The sequence below is a fragment of the Marmota marmota genome, unplaced genomic scaffold (genome assembly GCF_001458135.2).
Source record: "Marmota marmota marmota unplaced genomic scaffold, marMar, whole genome shotgun sequence".
Classification (NCBI taxonomy): Eukaryota; Metazoa; Chordata; class Mammalia; order Rodentia; family Sciuridae; genus Marmota; species Marmota marmota.
In genome coordinates this window covers 5,053,858-5,070,836 of record NW_026000103.1, presented here as the reverse complement: position 1 = coordinate 5,070,836, position 16,979 = coordinate 5,053,858, and the positions used below count along the sequence as shown (strand labels likewise).

Here is a 16,979-nt window from a genome sequence, read left to right as displayed (position 1 = left end):
ATCTCAAAAAACCTGCAATGGAAATAAAATAATTTCATTTTATATTACTTAATGCACTTAAAGATTATATTGATAAGAACATGAGTGCGAAAAACCCATAGTTATTTCATAGGATTGTGGGTTGTAGGGATGTTTGATGTCAGAATGAACATAGCCATTAGTAGAGGCCATCTGCTGGTAAACAAATGACTGACTTGTACACTCCTGAATCTAATGTTTGGTTATTGTAAGGAAATCAGTGAAAGACAGATGGTTAAATTAAAAAAACAAAAAAAACAAAAAAAACAACAATATTTGGATTTGAATTACTTTTATTTGAAAAAAAGGTAATGAAGTTACATGTAAAATTTTTGAATAAAAATGTTTTTTAAACAGTTAAATGCTATTAGATAAATGAAACTTGTAGACCTAATAACCTTTTTTTTTTTTTTGGTATTACAGCATGTTTTTACTTAGGTCAAGTTTGCCAGCCACATGGTAGGGTAATTCTTGAATTTAAATGCAGTTGAGCCATCATGTAAATACATCTTAAGTGTCTATGCTTATTGAAACATCTGGGCCAAATGCCACATTCCGTTCCATTTACTAACTTTGCTTTTGTCATGTTAGTATTTATGTTGTCACTTTTCTATCTGAAGAAGATTAAATTACTAGAACAAGAATTTCCTTCTAGAAGTAAAGGGTTTTCACTATCAGTTAACTAAGAGTAACACGATGTAATGTTTATTGTAAACCCTTTAGCTTTACTTGACCTTTTTGTAAAATCAAATGAGTTTATAATGGAGATAAAAAAGGAAAGAAATTCAGGTTTATCATATTACATTGCATTGTATTTATGTTGTTATTGAGAGTGCATTTGGCAAGAAATCTGGCTTAGCAATTTAAAAGTTATTAGAGGTTGGAACTTTTTTCCCGTTTAACTGAATTCTAAAAAATATTCAGAGGTTAAAGTGGAAGTTGTTGATATTGTTGAGGTTTATTGTTCCTTAAGTTACACATGCTGCTTCACAGAGAGTTAGGTACAGTTGTATGCATAGGAAATTATGATGAACTGAGTTGGTGTGAGTAAGTACCTCTAATGAAAGTTTGGAAAAATCTTGTAATTTTCACATACTTGTCTTAGATATTGTTTTTGTTAATCTGATGCTGTCAGTTGAGTTTGCATAATGTTCAATAGACTTTTCAATGCTTTCGCGTAACTTATTTCTTAAGCCCTACCACAGCCATAGGAGATAGGTCATTTAAGCATCATTTCTATTTCACAAGTGAGGAAACTATGGTTCAGACAACTGGTAACAAGTTTGTGTAGCAAGGAAGTTCTAGGGACTGCATTAGAATGGTGATAACCAATGTTAAATGTTGAGCACATTGTTTGGCATTCAGAAATTTCAAAGTGAATGTATGGACTACTTTAATACATTATCACTATCTTTAACTTCTAATCATTTTTTGTATTGTACTGTAGCACTATTTCTTTTAGAAATATATGTTTGAATTTAAAGGAATATCTGATAATAGGTCTAACGACATTTCATTTTCTTATTCCTTTAACTCATATTTCTAAGTAACTCTTTAAAAATATATAATATAAATTGTAGTTGGACAGAATACTATTTATTTCTTTATAATGTGGTGCTGAGGATCAAATCCAGCACCTCCTATGTTTTAGGCCAGCGCTCTACTGCTGAGCCACAACCCCAGCCCAAATGATTTTTTTAAAAATATTTTTTTAGTTGTAGGTGGACACAATATCTTTGTCTTATTTATTTGTTTTTATGTGGTGCTGAGAATGGAATCCAGTGCAAGGCAAGCACTCTACCATTGAGCCACAACTCCACGCCTCCAAGTGATTATTGATTGATTAATAATTAAACATGATAATAATGTATGAAAAAACTAAGTAGTTCTACATTGTTAGCCATCCACACAAATTTGTATTTCTTAGTTTTTTCCTGAGAAACTGAAATTTTAGTACAATACATCTACTTTAAATTATCTACCATGGTAAGAATATTAAAATAATTCTTTAATTATTGTTAATTAAAAATGTTATATGTCATCTGTAGGACTTTGTGTTTCATATTTTGATACAAGCAAAAAGGTATAATACATAGTTCTTTCTTCAATAAGTGTAATATTTAGTTGGAGAGGCACATGAGCAATTATATGATATAAAGTTTACCAGAAGGCTGTGCATAATTAAATGCCAAAAGAATGCTATAAATTTAGAAGAGGAAGTTGTCGAAGTTTGAGAAGGCTTCATGGAGGAGATTTAAGCCAACCCATGTCCTCTCCAGGATCTGAAACATGGGATGGGAAGACATGGGATGGATCAGAATTCAGATAATACTGCCAACCTTCCAAGTAGTCTTAGGTAATATAATGGTCCACAAATCAAACATCTTTCCTGGACTGATACTTTTATTCTGTCTAATGATAAAGAAAACTGGTTTTCTGGGGCATGGCTTATTCAAAGGAAATTTATAATTTGTATTGTATTAGAAATAAGATTAAAAGCAGGCACATATCATTTTTAGCACATATATTTTGACCTGCTAAAATTTACATAATAAAAATAGTGTTAAGTTAAATAATCACTACAGAGTTTGTGTATATGTGTGTGTTTGTATATGTGGGTATATATAAATAGTCACATATATAGTGTGTATCTACATAGATGATCACTAGATCTTATGATAATTTTATGTTTAACTTTTTGAGAAACTGCCAAACTGTTCTTGCAAGTGGCTGCACCATTTCGCATTCTCATCAGCAATGTATAAGGGTTCTGGTTTTTCTACAAGATGTTCTTTATTTTTAACAGAGAAACATTCACCTCATAGGAAAAATAGGTGAATATGTGTTTGTTATATTTTTCAATATTGCCATTACATAAAAGACAAATAATTTGTACAAACAAGACATTTTAAATGAAATTCTTTGATGTTTGTGTGTCATTGCATGTCCGGTTTGCAATTTGTGTCAAATTGAAGAACAAGAACTAAAAGTTGAGTAATTAAAAAAAGAATTTTACTTCTAGGGAAGTGTTTTAATTTTGGGCCCAAAGTGTCAAAAGTTTATGGAATTCTGGAAGCCAATTAGGTGTCCCTGAAAGGTTGTATTTCAGGAGGTAGGGCAGGTGTTTCACTAAGGAAAGAAGCATCATTTTGGATGCACTTTGAAGAAAAGCAAGAAAAGAAAAACTAGTGAAATTATATATAGTATTTTTGATATACTAAAAAGATCTGTGTAAAAGATATTCAGATATCCTATTCTTTTTTAATCTTTTTTAAGTTAAAAAATTTTTCAAGATAAGAATGCTTTTTTGAGGGAGGAATTTGAGAATATTATTTTTTGATATTAAATACACCAAGGAACAGGTTATTTCAGTACTAGGAATGCTTTTGTGCCATATGAAAGTGATGTTCCTTATGTTTGCTTAAAAAATATTGTCCTTTAATCTCCTTGGGCGGAGAACACTGGATTTTTTTTTTAAGGCAAATTTGCTCTATAGTGGTTTCCAGCTTCACCATCAAACAGGCTTTGTTCTTCAAGAATAATTCACAGTAAATAATGCAATACCTCTGAAAGTCCCTGTGGAAAGTCACAATTAATTTAAAACAGAATTTTGACATGCTGACAAGTTCCAAATTATATTTGTAACTCTCTTTTTAAATATAGTTTTCTTTCCTTTACATCATAAAGCTTTTTTCTTTCATTAGGTATTATTCAGTGCTTATTATGGGCAAAACTGTGTGCTAAACAGTAGGATAATTTTTGAAAAAAAATTTTTTTAGTTGTTGATGGACCTTAATTTTATTTATTTATACGTGGTGCTGAGAATCGAACCCAGTGCCTCACACATGCTAGGCAAGTGCTTTACCACTGAGCCATAACCCTAGTCCCTAGGGATGATTTTATAAAGAGTTATTTTATTCATTCAATATTTACTAAATACCTATAGGGTTTAGAGCATGATGACAGACTCCATAGTAAATAATTCCTGCCCTCTAGGAACTAGCAGTCTATTATATTTGAGAGAGAGTAGATATACACATATGAAATTTGTAAGTAGCAGTGTAGGAATTAAATTGTTCAGTGATTTTTAATTTAGTTCAGCAAAAGTCAAGATCAGTTGTAAGAGAATGATGGTAGTAAAAAGTGTCATAGAATAGATAAGAGCTGAAATATTGTTAGAATTTGAACAGTACAGGGGAAAAAGAAGGGAAAGGGCCTGGGGGTGCTAGAGATCCTGTTAAATTGTGAAAAGAAGTAGTAATACTAATGTCTGGATGGTAGAAAAGCAGACTAACCTCTCCTTTTTCATCAAATTGAGGATAGCGGGAAAAGGTGAAGTCTTTATGGGGAAGGCATGCGAGATGTGACTGAAGGGGAAAACCTTGGTGAGTAAAGACATCAAGTTTAGCTAAAAGGATTAGGTAAACCCAGATGAAGGAACCTTGGGCAAATTATTTAACCTCACTAAACCTCAGTTTCATTATCTGTAAAACTATCAACCTCAGAGTCTAGTTGAAAGTGACTAACTGTATATTGTGAAGGAGTTTGAGATCTGTCATGTGTTAAAATGAACTTAATCTTTGCCATAAGGGGCCTACTTTTAGCTTTTCTTCAACAATCCATTTTATTTTGACTAATGACTTTGCATATTATTTTGAAATATATAAAATGTCATTAGCAAAACGATTCTTTCAAAGATTTTTTTGGTTCAAAAAATGTTGTTTATTGAAAACACACCTCTGCCTGAGACACAGAGGTTCAATTTTATTTCCACTTACTCAACTATTATTAGTCCGCTTCTTTTATCTTTAGGTTTTCTATAGTTTTCCTTTAATTGAACAGGTGGAATTGATTTTGGAGAGACTACGGAATTAACCTTTGTGATTCCATTTGCTTTCCACATTCTACCTACATGCCCTGAAACTCTACTACTCCTAGAAGTATTTCCAATTCTTACGGTCATTTGCCAAGTATAGTACTGTTCCAGGATATTTTGTCTTTTATAGTTTTCACATAAAGTTAAATTCCTCAGCTTAGCACATAGGTCTCTCAATTCTCTGTTATCTACCTACTTCTCAAATTTCTATCATCCCCTTTTTTCTTCAGGCATTCTGAATTATTTGTACTTCTTTGGAACATTATCCTGTTTTCTGGCTCTTACTTTTAAATGCTTTTCTTTCTTTTTTATCTAGCTACAGCCTGAGTGTTACGTTTTTTTCCTTAAAGGTTGCCTTTAAGAAAACCCTTAAGAGAGTTGTCTTCACATCTGCTTCTAAGCAATTCACCTCGCTATTGTTTCTCAGACTTTCTTCCTCCTTTAAAAAGTTCCTTCTGGAGCATTACTTGCTTTGCTAGTGACATTTGCCTGGAGCTCTGGAACATAGTTCTATTGCTAGACTACTGTTACCATAGCTTGGCCATCAGTGGAGATGTGGTTGGGGGCAAGTTATAATGTCTCTATTTCTCCATTTCTTCATTTCTTATAGTACCACCCCTGATGTAGCTGGATTAGGTATTAGACAAGAGTTGGAATAAGTAAAGCAATTAAGGTATAGTATAGAAACATGAAAACCATGTCTAAAATACAGTTTTCTCTCTGTTCAGGGGAAAGCATCCAAGAAGCTGAAGTGTTCAGAGAGCAACTTCTTAATGTACTTCCCATACTCTTTTATCTTGAGAACTATGCCTGTAAGGAGTGCTTCTGTCCACTGTCCACCTTTGGGAAACCTTATTTATTTGGATTTATTTTCCTCACCAGTATTTTTCTACAAGTTTGAAACATTTTGACTACTACCTGTTAGCATTATTGATGATAGCCTTTGACACCCAAATTTTGTGGAGTGATCAAGAGTTTTTATGGTTTGTCCTAAGTTGATCTCCTTTGAGATCTTCCTGCTAATGTCAATTTTAGCCTTTTGTTTTTTCTAGGTTTTCAGTGGGTAACTCTGGAATCAGACACACTCATCAAGTATCTCTTCCAAAGTTTCACATTAAATTTTATGTATAGTAAAGTCTAATCAGATAATACAAAGATAGTTTCCTTAATGTATCCAAAGGATTCTTTCACTTCACTTTCTCATACAGTTGCAGGGTATAATATTTCTTTCTCCAAATGACTACCTTATTAAAACTGAGCTCCCTCAGTCTGCTTTTCAAAAGAAATAGGTCCATGGCTAAATGTATGGCAGCTCACTGGGCAAATAAAAATCCAGTTGAAGCTGTTAAGTTATTGTAGTTTGCAAGGGTTAGATTAGATTGTTAAAGAGTAGTTATTGCCTAGCTTCCTAATTAGAGGAATTGGCTTTTTTGTTGTTATTTTTATTACATACCTCATTCCCACTTGTCCTTTAATTGTCCTATCCCTCCCAAAGCCTGTCAGCATCATTTTTGTTAAGCTCCCTTTGATGATCCTCTGGCAATCCAGCATCTCTCTAACATGACATTATACCATAATAATTGACCTACTTGTCTGTTTTCCTGAACATGGAATTTAGTAATCAATAATGATTAGTGATCAGTATTAATGATTAGTGATCAGTAATGTTTATTGAATGATAAATGAACAATAAAAGAAACTGGGATCTGTTATCTTTTAAATTTGCTCTTGCTGGGTGCAGTGGCATATGCCTGTATTCCCAGCAGCTTGGAAGGTTGAGGCAGGAGGAACGAAAGTTCAAAGCCAGCTTCAGCAACTTAGCGAGATCCTGAGCAACTTAGCAAGACCCTTTCTCAAAAGAAAAAAAGAAAATGGACTGGGGATATGGCTCAGTGGTTAAGCACTGTGGGTTCAATCCCTGGTATGTATAAATAAAAAATAAGTAAATAAATAAGTAAACAAACAAACAAAATTGCTCTCTACCTTAGAAATACCTTAATCATTACATGTAAGATTTCATAGAGAGCCAGTTTGTTTTCTTGTGATTAAAATACAGTTATTGGTGGCCCTGTTGAGAGTCAGTAAGTGTCCTCCTGTCTGTAACCACAAGACCACTTTGCTGACATGGCCCAGCCACCTCTATTTCCCCAGACTGTTGTGAGGCCTTGGGGAGCTAAGCTGGGCTGAACAGTCACCGGGAGCAAGAGGCACGCTCTTCGAGGGTGACAGTAGTCTAGAGACTGCAGGTCTGAATGGGGATACCCAATGCATGTGGTGGTGCCCCTGCATGCGAGGTTAACTCATTCTAGCTCACCCAACCTTAACACTCCATTTATCTTAAAGAAATTGGACATCATGTGTACATGCATGATATGAAGAAACTGGTTACAGTTTCTATACTCCTATCTGCAAACGAATGGGCCCAGAATGGTGTAAGAGACTCTTTGGTTGAATGGACATAAAAATTCTTGTTAAGAACAAGTTGGGCTGTGGTAACTGACCTTCATAGCTAAAGTATACAATTATTCGGAAAGTATGAAAGGACATTTTGTAATTATAGTGTGCCCTTATGCTTGTGATACTTGTGATATGGTTGTGAATGCTGATATGATTGTAAATAGTGTCAAACTCTGTTTCATTAATTATAAGGGGATTATGTCTGAAAAAATGTGGTTTTTACAGTTAAAGTTTTATTTTTTTAAAGTTAAAATTTAAATTGTAAAAACTTTAGACAAAAATGATTAGAAAGCTGCTGAGGGCCAGCTTCACAATCAGTATTTTCTCCCACCACTGGAGCTGCTCTGTATCCAGCCTTCTGTCTTGGAGAGGTAAGAAAAAAGAAACTGAAATAAGAGTGCTCCAAGTCAACCCCTTCTCATCATTAAGTGGTAGACAGTCAAATGATATTTCTTGCATCATTGATTTAACCCTTTTTTATTTTGGCAAAAGTTAATGTCTTTAAATATAGGAAAGTCTCTATTGACAGCATAATTTCTATTTTAAAGTGGGAAATAAGTTACTTAAGAATAGAAGGAAGAAATTAATGCAGAAAAAGTACACTTTCTTTTTCTAAATATATGTATTTATGCACAAATGTACAGGAAAGTCAAGATGTACTCTTAAGTTTATGTGTGGTACTCTTTGTAAAGCTTAGAGGAATTGGCTTTTTTGTTAGAGGATTTAGAGATCAGTGTGCACATTTTGACCTATACCTTATATATTTTTTGAATATTTTAAAAGTTGAATCTTTTGAAGGGAAAGAAGTAGTGTCAGCAAAAGATTATTTTCTTTGTATAAAGAGAAATTAGTAAAATGCTCATTTGTTTCATGATCAAATATTTATCTTCTTTTCTAGAAATTTCAAGAAATTGCAGAAAAAAATATGGAAAAATTGAACCAAATTGAGAAGTCCCATGAACAGTTGGCTATTGAAAATTCACACTTCAAAAACATGTTATCAAAGACTCAAAGGGATCAATCATCCTTGCTGGCAGCCTGTGCATTGATGGCTGGGGCATTATATCCCCTTTATAGCAGATCCTGTGCTTTATCTACACAGAGAGATTTTCTCCAGGAGCAGGTCAACACCTTTGAATTGTTCAAATTGGAAATTAGAACGCTAGCCCAAGCATTGTCAACGGTAGAGGAAAAGAAGCAAGAGGAAGTGAAGATGAAGAAAAAACCATTCAAAGGATTGATACGTATATTCCGGAAAGGTGTCATTGCAATTTTGGCAGCAAACAGACTCAAGATTTTGGGCCAGTCATGTGCTTCTCTTTTTACCTGGATGGAAAGTTTCAAAGAAGGTATAGGCATTTTAGTGTGCACAGGAGAGCCCAAAGACAAGCATAAATTTCCAAGTAAGATAATTTGTGTTTTTCAAATCTAAGTTGCATATAAATGAAGTAATTGGGAATGTAGTTGGCTCTTCTATAAAATCTTTAAAAATCATGTTGGGCTGGGGTTGTGGCTCAGAGGTAGAGCGCTCACATAGCACTTGTGAGGCGCTGGGTTTGATCCTCAGCACCACGTAAAAATAAATAAATAAAATGAAGGTATTGTGTTCAACTACAACTAAAAAATAAATACTAAAAAAAATCATGTAATATATCAAATCATGAAACAGAACTGAATCCGTATAGGTACATATGTGATGTATGGAGAATTGTACATTTTATGTAAATACATTTTTTTGTTATAAACTGATTAAAATTTAATTTTTACACTGTCCAGCTTTATTATGTTTGAATCTTCTTTTTTTTTTTTTTGCAGTAAAGGATTTGTACAGTGCCTTTTTAATTAAGACAATCTAAAACAAATTTGATTTAAAATTAATTTCCTTTACTTTCACTTTCTATGAGTTAATATAAAATGATAAGAGTTAAAAAAATTATTGAGTTGTGTGAAAATGACACAAATGTAAAATATTCTAGCTAATAGATATTTGAAAGCTGGACTATTCTGAGGAAGCACTCTATATTAACTTTTTTAAAAAGTAGGCTACTAAATAATATATTACAATTAAAGAAAATTTCTTTTTGGTTTCAGTTAACAGTTATCTATAAAACAGTAAATTAGGTCAATCAAATCTAACATATCTTGTAGATTTTTCTTCTGCACTAAGCAGTGTTCTGTGTGCAGTTTCATTTGTGTCTTAAATAACTGAACACTGCCATGAATTTAAAATATGGGTTTCAGTAAAACTTTTGGAGCATTTCATAATGAATATTATCTATTTTTGTAGAACATCAAAGGGAACAGTTTCGTTGTTTACAAGCGCTCACTTGGCTTACCAGTGCTGACCTTCTTGCTGCAATAATCAGTTCTATGGCCGAGTTACAAGAAGTCATTAGTAAAACAGGTATGATTTCCTCTTTTATGTCCTTGCAAATGTACTTAAAAGCAAATGTCCAGAAATTTTTTATGGTACAATGTCTAGTAAACTATGTAGGAAGAAAATATATTGGTTTTTATCTTTCTTTTTTCAGTAGCAGAGAGATTGTTAAATCCATATGTAATGCTATAATAAATTAATGTAAATTTATTTAAAAATGTTTTAAAATTTATTTCTTAGTTTTAGGTGGACACGATATCTTTGTTCTATTTTTATGTGGTGCTGAGGATTGAACCTAGTGTCCCATGCATGCTAGGTGAGCACTCTAACACTGCGCTACAACCCCAGCCCCAAATTAATGTAAATTTAAATGGTTAATTTTGTCTTTATTTATGGAGGAAATTAAGTGACATTTTTTGGCAAATATATCTACCTCATTTTTTTCCCTTTGTGATCTGGCTTTTGATTTTTTTAGTTAATAATACAGCAGTTTTCTTTAAATTGTTTTGGCCTTTATTCTTTTCTACTTCTGTAAATTTAAGAAGCTTGAATAGTAATTGAGCCAGTAGAAAAATTTTCTATCTCATTTGGTGAGTTTTTAATTTTGTCTAATTTATTTTAGAGAGAGTTATTTGGAATAGTCTGTGCCTTTCTTCCAGGTATAGAACCAATAATCGTGATTCCCAAAGGTCTAAAATTCAAGTTTATTTTTTCATGACTCAGATTTTATGATATGTTTGTATGAAAGGTTCGATGAAAACTAGTTTCCCTGTGATGGAAGTAATGTTGACATACAATTATGGGTTAAGCTGTGTCATTGGACTAATTATGATAATTTCAGATTCATTAGTAGTAAAAAATAATGTAATCGTGTTTAAGACTTTTCTGCTTAATGAAATGTGTAAGCATCAACTAAATGACAATGTGGGGTATAATTTAATTCTTGAGACAATACTATGTAAATATGAATTATTCATTGTGATTTTAAGGGACTGGGATGTAATTCAGTGGTAGAGCTCTTGCCTAGCATGTGCAAGGCCTTGGGTTCAATCCTAATACTTGAAAAAAATAAAATAAAAAATGTGGATTCTGGAGCTGGACTGCTGGATAGGGATCCTGGTTCTGGCACTCATTGTGATTTCAAGTATCTGAAACTAGGTTCTTCTAGTAGGAAACTTATGACTCACAGATTATTTTTAAGTGTGGCCATTGATGTTGGTAAGCCATGTGCATATTTAATGTATTGTCAAAACCTTAATATACCGGGTTTGGGGTCTGAAATAAAAATCTAAATTATTTTAAGAATTTATATATTGTATTACAAGTTCAAGGCAAAATACTAGCATTTTTTTTTTATTTTTAGTTGTAGATGGACACAATACCTTTTATTTATTTTTATGTGGTTTTGAGGATCGAACCCAGTGCCTTATACAGGCTAGGCAAGTGCTCTACCATTGAGCCACAACTCTAGCCCAACACTAGCATTCTTGAAAGGACTTAATAGCTTGGGGTTTAGCTTAATAACCAAATGGTTTGTATTAGCTATATTTTTATATATATGTAGATACTCAAAAGCAGATTGTTTTTTAAAGCTATAATCTTCTTTATATTATTAATTTACTTGATGTATTTTTTTCTTTTTACTGTCCTATATATACTTTAGGAGATAAATGAAAAATATGTGAATTGTTTAGTCCCTCTAGAAAATATACAAATGATTATGAAACAAAAATGACAACTCATGCGTAACTTCAGGCAGAATACAATTAAGGCTGGGATAGGAAGTGCAGGCTTTAAATGTTGTAAGAATCTGTATGAGGTGCAGCTTAGTGTGGTTTATGAGTGTGGGGGGGTCTTCAGGAAGAAACAAGTGATTTAGCTGGGTCTGATCAGACTGGAAATCCATGCTTAGCAGGCTTAGGTTATAGATAATGAATAATAAAGGATATTTTTATAATATCCCTATTGGAGTGGGGAGTATATCATTAGCTCATTATCAGATTGTAGAGGTTTTTATAAAATTAGGCAGTAATTCCCCCTGAATACATTCCAAAAATGGTTCCTTGAAATATTTTTAAAGTTAAAGATCTTGGCACCATAATTATTAAGCCCAATATGTATAGGTATGACCTATCAAGTAGAAGATAGAGTAAGAATGGTGTCTTTAAGTCTTTAAGTGCTTGCCTGCCTCCAGGAACAGAGCTGCTTTGTAGTTGTGCCTCTAATGGCTTGAGGATATAGCAAGTTCAGGGAAACTTATTTTTAGGAAAGATTTTAAAATGTTTGTTGGCTAAGAAGCACTACTTAAGGGGAGAAGTGATTGTCACTCAGAGGGAAGGAATAATTGATGATAGTATCAGAGTCCTAAGGAATATTGGAAAGAACATGGTCTGGACAGGTATTATCTGAGTATTATTGAACCAGTACAAATACTATCAGTGTGGACCTTACTTGACCATTTGGGATTATAGAATAATTGGTCAAACATGATGAAGGACTTCTATATTTTCCAGGTCATTAGTTTTCATTTTTAAGTATATTCTAGCAGTAGAAATTTCAGATATTTTAGTAGAAAGGATGGGAACATATTTTTAGACAGTTTATCAGTAGATAATGAGAGTAAGTAAAGCCATAATAGCTTATATAATTATGTTATTTACAACTTAAGTGTATGAATAACCTAACTAGGTAAAAATTTTTGAGAGAGTAAAGAACATTAGCTTTTAACAAATATTTGATTTTGTATCCTTCTCTGGTAACTAGCAGTTGTGTGAAATTGGGAAAGTTTTTTAAACTTAATATGTTTCAGGTTTTTTTACTTGTAAATGAAGATAGGGTCTTCTTCCTGGCTGTTTAGTGAAATAATGCTTATTGAACGTGTTGTACAGTACCTGGCATATAGTGGTTACTGAAACAATATTGCTCCTGTACTTACAATTGCACCATGAAAATAGCGTATTTCATTAATGGACACCCATATGCACACAGACACATTTATACAGATTTAGGCTATTAATTTTCTATCCTAAAATTGTTCTAGAGCTTTTTGGGGAGGCAATTCTTTATGGGTAAGCAGGAATTTTCCTGACCTTGGATATTGGTTTGGATGCTAGCTTATGTGACCTTGGACAAGTGTTTTAAAATTATATGTTCCTCAATTTCTTTATCTGTAAAACAGGAGTATCACCTATCTAATAGAGTCATTTGGAAGACTGAATTAATTTGTATAGAGCTTTGAATAGTCTTTGTTTATCAGTGTGCTTACTTTGTTTAGTTAAAATGTTGGTCATGGGTTGGGGTTTTAGCTCAGTGGTAGAGCTCTTGCCTCGCACATGCGAGAGCCTGAGTTCAATCCTCAGCACCACATAAAAATAAATAAGTGAAGTAAAGATATTGTGTTCAACTATAACTAAAAAATAAATATTAAAAAAGTATTTAAAATGTTGGTCATTATTAATACATCAACTAAATGATAACAAAGAATTTTCATAAAATTTTGGAGTAAATCAAATGAAAATACATTGGTTATCTTAAAATGTCAAGACATTTTACATATTACACATAGCTCTAACTTTTTAAAAAATCTTTGTTGTGAATTAACTCTATAAAGATTAAAAAGAAATTCCTTCCTCTGAATAGAGTGACATTGTATGTTTGGGGGAGGTGTCACAGCTTTGTCTTCTTTATTAATTAATAGAAGATTCCACTTAAAATAGCTTAATCAAGTAGTTTTTTTCCACTTTAAGTAATAGGCAGTCTAGAGGTATGTAGGAATCTAGACTGTCTTTTCTCTCTGTAAACCTTAGCATTTTCATATCTGTGCCTCCTAGTTTTAAGCTGTCTGCCCTACTTTCAGGCATCAGGATTGTGTTTGGGCAGGAAGGAAAAAGGTAAAGGTAAAATGCAAACACATTCATAGATTATTGGTGGGAGTGACAGTGATGCAGCTACTTTGGAAAAAAAAGTCTGGCAGTTCCTTAAAATGTTCAATAAGGACTTATCATGTGAGCTAACAGTTCCAATCCTGGTATATATCCAAGAGAAATGAAGACATATACCTACACAAAAACTTGAGAACAAATGTTTATAGCAGCAATATGCTTAATAGTTTAAAAAACAAAAATAAACCAAATGTTCCTGAACTGATGAATGGACAGATATCCAAATGATGAAATTTTATTAGGCCATAAAAGGAATGAAGTTATTGATATGTGCTACAATATGGATGAGCCTTGGAAGCATTAATCCAAAAGAAAGAAGCTAGTCACAATAGATTCTACATTGTATGATTCCATTTGTTTTGAAATGTCCAGAATATACAAATTTAAAACCAGGAAGTAAATTAGTGGTTGTCTAAGACTAGGAAGGCAGCATGGGAAGTAACAGCTAATGGAGATGGAAGTTTCTGGGGCGATAAAATGTTATAAAATTGATTGTAGTATGATGACTGCATAACTCTGTAAATGTACTAAAACCATCTATTTGTACACTTTAGATGGATAAATTGAATCGTGAGTTAATTATATTTCAAGAAAGTTGTTAAAAATATGAAGGCATGTGGTTGCTGAGTTTATCTTTATGTATCTGGAAGGCAAAAGCCTTCCCTAAAGTTTACCAAGTAGGATTTTGTTTCTTTGACCTGAACTGGGTTACATAGTTATTCCTAGATGGCTAGCTATAAATTAGCAGAAGAAAAGGTAAGGTTTTGTGGTTGGGTCATATTAGTTAATCAACAGTGTCTGCAATAGAGAGGATTTATGTTTTTAAAAAGCAAACCTTGCCTATTATTTCCATATTTACTATCTTCTCCATATTACAAGAGAAAGCTGGTTAATTCTGAGAACTTGAAAAAAATCACTGAAGAATAACATAACAAAATTTTTTATCATTCAAATCACTAGAAATAGTTACTGATCAGTAACACATATTTTCCTATGTGTTCTTCCAGTCTGTCTTTCCTTCTTTCTTCCTTTTGTTCCTCTTTCCCCTTCTTCCTTTTAAACCTCCTAAAATGTCAGGACTACATGTTGATAAACATCACTGTGGCTTTTAATTTTTTTAGCCTCAGGAAAATTGTGGTATATGTATGGCAATACCAAGTAGTAGCTTTTTAAATATGCTAAATAATAACTGCAAAATGAAAACATAAATAACTGCATTGCTTCTTGTATAATCTTTATTCTAAGATTAAAATAATTCAGCAAGTAATTCTTTTTAAAAATTAGTTCTTATCCTTTCACAAGTAGTAGAGTAGTCCTTTATAGCCATGAAAGCATTTTTCTTAATTAGCTAAAGCTGAAAAAATAGGTGCTCATTTATTTAGTGTGAATTCTGAATTATATGCATACTATTTTCTAGGAGAAGAAATTTAAACATGTTGGCTATGCAGTATAATACTGATTAGAAACTTAGTCTTTAAAGTTGAATCTGAGCTCCATTTCTTACTATTTTCCTGATACTGGCGAATTACTTAATTCTTTAAAACCTCAATATCCCCATCTGTACAATTTGGCTAATAAAAGTTCCTAGTTATAAGTATAACCTGCTTAGCCAAGTCCTTTGTATATGTAAATGTCCTATAAATGTCCGTTGTTTTAATCTCTTTCTTGTGCTTATGTCTCTTTGGAACTAGGATATGACTTTTCACCTTTTCATGAAAGTAGAAGTTCTATAATGGTAGCTTGAATTCATTGCTCAGAAAGTGCTAAAGGTGGTTGCCTCTGTTACCTTCTTAAACTTTGATGATGTATTTATAGGCAGTGGGCAAAGACCCCAGTTTCCATGTTGCCACTGTAAATACTGGACAGGTGGCAACCTTCTTGCTTTCATTATAGTGTTTGCCCACTTGAGATAAATTACCTCTTCTAGGTATCCAAATGGTGTGCCTGCAAGAGATCATTTACCTCAAACAGGGGAGAATGTTACTTCCACAGAAGGGCTGAGACATTAATCATTATGGGAATAAAGAACCCTTTGAATAGCTGAACTTTTTCATATGAGTGATCTAAACTAAAATTTTAAAGATAGAAACAAATGTACAGATTTGTTTTGAAATATCTCTGAACAAGAGTAGATGGATATAAGTAGAATGTTAATACATTTTGTTACTCATTTCCTTTATAATTGAATCCTAATTATATAGAAGATAAATGACCCAAATGTACCCTTGCAAGTACTACTCAGAACTTTCTTTCATTGCATACTTCAGCTTTCTAGAGGTCATAGCTACTCATTCAGGCTAACTCAGAAGTCTATGTTGTGTTCAGTTTAAGAATGACATTTCATAATCAAGAGGTTCAAAGCAGTAAGAAAGGATTTTGTATTAATAGGCAATTACTAGTAAATATTTAAAAGCTTTAAGGCTTTATTGAAACTTAAAAAATAATAAAAATATCCTTGCTACTTATTTGCATGGTCCATGTAACAACATCATCTATGTCATCTGGGAATGTGTTACAAATGCATAATTTCAGTCCCCACTTCAGACTTACTTACTCAATAAGAATCTGCATTTTAGCAAAATCCTTAGGTGATTTTTATGTACAGTGTAGTTTGAGGAGAAGTGACTTAGAGAATTTCATTATTTACTTAACTACCCTCATATTTGAAATATAAATAAGCACAATCTGACCAGTTATTATTTTTGCTTTTGAGGTATGACTCTCCATATTGAAGAGCCATATTTAATTTACTAAATTAAAAAAATTATGATCTTTTATTATGACTTTTGAGTTTTTTGTATTTATTCAGACATTTCATTGTAAAACATTTCAAACATATGGAGAAGCTGAAAGAATTTAATAATGAACAGATTTTGTTTTTTAAATTAAATTTGTTGCCTATCATAATTTTTTTTACAGGATGACCTTTTTTTATTTTTCAATTTATTTTTATGTGGTGCTGAGGATCGAACCCAGGGCCTCACGTGTGCGTGGCAAGTGCTCTACCACTGAGCCACAACCCCAGCCATCTACCATAATTTAAAAAGAATTTTTTTTTTTTAGTTATAAGTGGACACAGTATCATTGTTTTATTTATTTTATGTGGTGCTAAGGATCGAACCCACTGCCTCAGGCATGCGAGGAAAGTGCTCAATTACTGAGCTACAACCCCAGCCTCCTACCTATCATAATTTTTAAGAATGATTTTTAAGTGGATAATTTATCCTTGAAATTGCTTCTATTTTAAGTTACATTGTCACATCTTTTTTTTTAAGAGAGAGAGAGAGAAAATCTTTTTTTTTTTTTTTTT

At 32.6% G+C, this 16,979-nt stretch overlaps 1 protein-coding gene across 5 annotated transcripts in view; it reads left to right on the top strand.

Annotated features, from left to right (window-relative positions):
- The window catches only part of Ccdc171 (coiled-coil domain containing 171), a 391,269-nt gene that overhangs the window by 173,169 nt on the left and 201,121 nt on the right, over positions 1-16,979 (top strand). For all 5 annotated transcript variants that reach the window (XM_048783928.1, XM_048783929.1, XM_048783925.1 and 2 more), the window contains 2 exons: positions 8,250-8,754; positions 9,639-9,755. In XM_048783928.1, coding sequence (XP_048639885.1) covers positions 8,250-8,754; positions 9,639-9,755 — 622 coding nt within the window. The remainder of the gene's footprint in view (positions 1-8,249; positions 8,755-9,638; positions 9,756-16,979) is intronic.